This window comes from Danio rerio, chromosome 17, assembly GCF_049306965.1.
Source record: "Danio rerio strain Tuebingen ecotype United States chromosome 17, GRCz12tu, whole genome shotgun sequence".
NCBI classification, from domain to species: Eukaryota; Metazoa; Chordata; class Actinopteri; order Cypriniformes; family Danionidae; genus Danio; species Danio rerio.
In genome coordinates this window covers 44,026,916-44,032,266 of record NC_133192.1, presented here as the reverse complement: position 1 = coordinate 44,032,266, position 5,351 = coordinate 44,026,916, and the positions used below count along the sequence as shown (strand labels likewise).

Sequence of the window (5,351 nt, the reverse complement as noted above, 5' to 3'; positions counted from 1 at the left end):
CAGCGATTTGGTTTTTGCAACCAGGTACATGTTCAGCAATCATGATAAATAGTTTTTTAGCAGATATCCAGATAAGGCGTCTTAAAAATGGCATAAGTGATTGGGAGTGGGAGCGCCCTTTGTTAATGCAATGCACTGTAGCTTCGTTATCGCAGTGAAAGAGAATGCTAAATGTAGACCATTCGTCCCCCCAAAGGATGGCTGCTGCGATGATAGGGTAGAGTTCAAAGAGGGCTGAAGAACATTGGTCTTTTGGAATGGAATTCAATTGGGGTGGCCATGTTGAGGCAAACCAGAGTCCTTTAAAGTAGCCACTGTAACCAATTGGAGGGGCAGCGTCTGTGTATAAGTTAATGTCAATAGGGGATGCTATCAAGTCGCTGTAAAAAAAGGAACAGCCGTTCCATTGTTAAAGGAAAGAGATCCATAAGCAGAGTTCATCGCGACTGGGTTTAGAAAGAAAAACTGTTTCTTCTAAACCATGAACTGTGGTGGATAGTTGAAGGAGGTGGGAAATGAAAGGAATGATGCGCATAGCAAAATTTAAATGGCAGAGAAGTGATAGGAGTTCTCGTTGTGTGCACATCTGTTTTTCAAGGAAAATTTGGTATAGAGAAATTATTCGATTGATTTTCTCTTTAGGAAGTGATGCTTGGAATTTATGCGAGTCTAGATTAATGCCCAGAAATTCGATTGAAGTACTGGGTCCTTCCGAGATCAGCGAAAACCTGCTGGGTGATCGCTAGGTGTTTGGCTGGAGGAGATGACGGGGGGAAATAAGAAAATCGTCTAGAAGGTGAATGAGGTATAGAATTCCGTAAATATTAGACAGAATTCAGCATAAAGCTTCTGACATCATGTCAAATATTTTTTGGGCTGCTTTTGCATTCAAAAAATAGAATTGATTGCGCCAATAAATGCCAAAAGGTGCCAGAAGTCTGGGTGGATTGGCATGATTTTAAAGGTAGAGGAAATTTCTATTTTGGCTAGCCAGATGTTACGACCGGCTATCTTAATGAGAGAGAGAGAGAGAGAGAGAGAGAGAGAGAGAGAGAGAGAGAGATCGCTTGATCAATGTCGTGGTAGTTAAGTGAATATTCGTCCAATGGGATTGTGCTGTTAATGCTAGGAAATGAGCAATTGTGTTGGGACGAAAGGTCGACTATAGGGCGTTTTTTGCCAGAAAATTGAGTAGCGACACCAATGGGGCTAATGCGTGAGATATTAAATGAAGAAGCCTTGAATGGTCCAATCATGAAGTTGTTGTCGATTTCTTTTTAATAAGATAATCGACGGTTTCAGGTTCGGAGGTCGCAGACTGCAGGTTAGGACAGATTAGATAAAGAGAAAAATAGAATATATACTTTTGTGAAGAGGAGTGTAATAGGTTGGATGAGGGTCAGCTTCTGGAGCCAGCAGTCATGATCTCTAAAATAGAAAAACAAAGAGAATCAGAAATTAAATCTTTGCAAAATAATACAAGTATGGCAGACATGAAAATTGTTTTAGTTGATATCCATGCGAGGCATCTTAATAAGGGCATGGGCGGCTGTAAATGGAAGCGCTTTTGTTAATGTATGGTCCGATAGCTTCATTGCTACAATGTGCAAGAATGGTAGGGGTGGGTGTTCGTCTCCCCACGGGATGGCAGATGGATGGAGAGCTGAGGATATGGGGTGTGGCTTGTCTGGTGGTCCTGGAAAACTGGTACCTCTTGAAGACTGAGAAGACTGAAGTGATAGTGAAGTTTAAATTTCTATTTATAACAGTCAAGTGGGAAGTTTGTTTCTTTGCCGTTTTCAAATCCGACTGACTTGCTATATAATCTTAAATGACGCTTTGTATATCAACACATGAGTCACTGGCGTATTAGAATTGGACTTCTGTGCTTGATGGGATAATGTTTTTTAATAGCTTGCTAATATTTACTGGTTGGGTAATAATCTTTTCAGAAGTTAAATGTCTATTGGATTTTTTATTTTTTTATAAATCTTAACTTAACTAAATTCACAAGCGTGTCTGGCCTATTCATTCATAAGGTCTTTGCAACAGAGTCAAGAGAGAGGGCAGGACCATCTCCAGTCTTTTAGCTCATTGGATGGTGACGCTTCTCTTTACAGCTATTGGCTTAAAGGAGTTTCAGTCAGGCCATGCAAAAGGTGCAAAAAGCCTGGCGGCCATATTGTTGATCAAATTCAACATGCTCTGCTGAACACATTCCAGCAAACAATCTGTTAAACAATGGATCACATGTGTACTGCTAGGAGAAGGTGAGGGTTATGTTTTATTGCAATAGCTTTGGAGTTTTGGCTTATATCTTGCTGGGAAATAAGGTTGAAGACACAGCAGATGCGCTGTGGAGGCTATTTGAAGTGGAAAGTTTTGGTGTTGTTGTTTAAGCTGTTGATGAAATTGTTTGAGTTGTAGTTGTTTGAAATGGTAGTAATAGTAGTTGTTGTTGCTGTAGCTTGTATATTGTAGCTTGTAGATTCAAGCTTTTAGATTGTATATTGTAGATTGTAGCTTGAAGCTTGTAGATTGAAGCATGTAGATTGAAGCTTTTGTAGCTTGTAGCTTTTGTAGCTTTTGGAGTTGATAAGCGGAGCAGAGCGTTCTTCCAAATGAAGATCCTGAAGATTGTAGCTTGTAGCTGCTTTGGTTGTCCATGCTCGTTTAGAGATGGTTCTTCAACGGAGCTAGCTACGGTGAAGCTGCGTCTTCCAAACATAGATAAAGTGAACTAAAAACTGTGGTTATAGTAGCTTAGGGCTCGTATGATTGGAAAATAGTAATTAGCAAATGCGAGACCGGCCGTGATAAATCATAAGCACGTGATCCTCTCGAAATTAGTTTATGAATAAACTTCACTTTAAGTCTGAGGTCAGCTCTGAATAGCCTGCTGGCTGTCTGGCATGCAACTCCTGTCTCTATCCTTTTCTCTGCATACTACTTTGAAAATTGTCTGTACAGTATGACACAGTTGGCAACGCATATGATATATAAGTATAATTGATGTTGTTTTTAAATTGTAAGCAGAGTGGCCAACAAACTCTTTGCAAGTGTTGAAGCTGGCTTCTGCTTATGAAACTGCAAGCTATGTTCTGACTTCAGCTCTTTTTCATTTGATACAATGGTCATTTCCGTGTAGCAGTCGATTCTGTTCCCCTCGGAATGTCTGTTCCCCTTTACGCAATTAAACTACATGGTTTGCGTTGTTGCCGAGGCACCATACGTATGATCGCAAACAACGTACCCGGGAAGCACAACTGGATGTACGGGAAGCAGAGTGGTTCTTAAAGTTCGTATTTTTCGCGAATCTGAAAATTAAGTTTCTCAACGTAATCTAGAAGGTTTTCCCTTATTCCTTAAGCGGAATTTTATTTTAGACAGCATGTTTGCCATACACAGGTTTACATTTTAGAGACAAATTTACAGCAGGTATACCATAGCAATTTCCAAAGAGATAAACAAGAAAATAAACGTTTTTACATTTTCATTTTTTTATTTACAGGAAAAGCATTTGTAGTCTGCTTCTGTTGCTGGATTATTAACGCAGGCCACGTGGAACCATCGCCCACATTGGTCACAGGAAATCTAAAAATAGAGAGGGGGTGTTATTCAATCATATGCTATGATTAAAAAAATAAATAAATAAAACTTGCTTACAATGCATTTACAAAAAAAAAAGACAAATAATGTTGTTACCCAGAGAACATTCTCAGATTGATCAAATGTCTCTGCCTCCCCACAAAAGTGACACAGGTCACTTAGATCATCTATGAGATAAAATGAGCTGTTTAAATTTCTTTTGTGAATTTTAAGTTAGTTCTGAAAATGCATTAACGCACTGAAAATTTTCAAGTTAAAAACGAATAAAAACATACCAGATTGGTCAAGAAGTGTTGATGCAATCTCTAATCGGAGTCGTTTCACTTCTTGTGGTGCACTGCAGAAGTCAATTTCATTCTCTATAAGGATGTATTCTGCAAACTGGACAAAAACAAAAATAAATAAACAATCCAAATTTTATTAATATTTCATATGGTCAATGACACATACCTTCAACGCAAACACACCACATGATGTTCCATCTTTTTGATGTGGGTGAGGCAGTGTTTCACACACCCAATGTGAAACTGGAAGTTTCTTCATAATTGCGCTGCAAAAAGGTTTTTTTTTTTTTTTTTTTTTCTGTCTGTCTGTCAGTTAACTTCCAATATCAGATTATGCCGAATTATAATACCTTGCCATTTCCAAACACTTCTTTTTCTTCACCTCAGTCTCTCCAAGAGAATCAAGAAGAAGAGCTTTTCTTTGGGCTGGGTATATAGCCTAGATTTAACAAAAAATAAAAAACTTGAGAATAGGGAAAGTTTCAAGAAGAGTCCGTTTTCAAATCAGAAGCATTTACCATGAAAAACCAGTGGTGACATTCATTGACAATACCCAACAACACATCATATTTTGCTGGGTCCACCTAAATATAAATGAACACAATATTAGACAACTATATAACTATATATAATTACACAACTTGCTAAAAGCATGCAAGACCCATTTTGTTATTAAATTTTACACATGGTCAGAAAGAAAAAAAACTAAAATATTATACCTGAAAATCAGAAATAAGCAAATGAGAAACAATCCATTAAGATCTCATAACAAGTTTGAAAGAAATTATTTAAATCTTACCCATTTATCAATATCCACCCCCATTCCAGGCCAGTAAAATCTGGCTGAAATGGCAAGTTTTGTTTTCTCCGTTCCACAGTGTGCTCCATGGGAGCTTGCATGAAAATCTTGAAAAATTTCATTTGCTTCATTTTCCCCAACAACCACTTGTTTTTTTAACTCCACGTCATTTTTTTTTTTGAAAGGTGGTAAAGTTTTCCATCTATTCAAACAGCATTATTGTTATTTAATTCTTTTATGAATAAATATTTTTAAATCTTAACTCAAAAGTACTTTGCTTACCATCAATTTGGAAGTTGGAAGAACGCCTGCGTATAATATATTTTTGCTCCTTCTTTATACCAACAGGGTATGTGCCTTGCTGTTTATAGTTCATAATTTGTTCATACATTTTTGGATTCATTATTGTTGTTTGAGTCAGAGAGTAACCACCAGCAATACAAATTGGTGTGACTATCAAGTGACAATGTGTTATGGCCATGTTCCCAATTTATAGCTTCACTGATAATTCATTAATTGAATAATTAATTGTAAACAATTATTATAACAAATATTATATATGTACGCGCGCACGCACACAAACACTGGGGCACATACTGGGACACATGTGTCTAGAGGACTAACATAACTGTAGGCCTACATGCAATATTAAATTAGGG

At 37.5% G+C, this 5,351-nt stretch overlaps 1 protein-coding gene across 2 annotated transcripts; it reads right to left on the bottom strand.

Moving 5' to 3' along the window:
- Positions 1-3,142: 3,142 nt before the first annotated feature.
- On the bottom strand, positions 3,143-5,144 carry LOC141378420 (lysine-specific demethylase 5B-B-like). 2 transcript variants are annotated; one of them, XM_073927773.1, is made up of 6 exons: positions 4,412-5,144; positions 4,244-4,332; positions 4,060-4,159; positions 3,885-3,990; positions 3,706-3,776; positions 3,143-3,594 (listed from the first exon to the last, which is right to left on the bottom strand). In XM_073927773.1, exons 1-6 carry the CDS (start codon positions 4,412-4,414, stop codon positions 3,502-3,504), a joined length of 462 nt encoding a protein of 153 aa, XP_073783874.1. In that variant the 5' UTR covers positions 4,415-5,144; the 3' UTR covers positions 3,143-3,501. The 2 variants fall into 2 exon arrangements, with proteins under 2 accessions (XP_073783874.1, XP_073783875.1); XM_073927774.1 differs by having other exon boundaries at positions 3,347-3,594; positions 4,060-4,332; positions 4,412-4,477.
- Between the last annotated feature and the right edge of the window lie 207 nt (positions 5,145-5,351).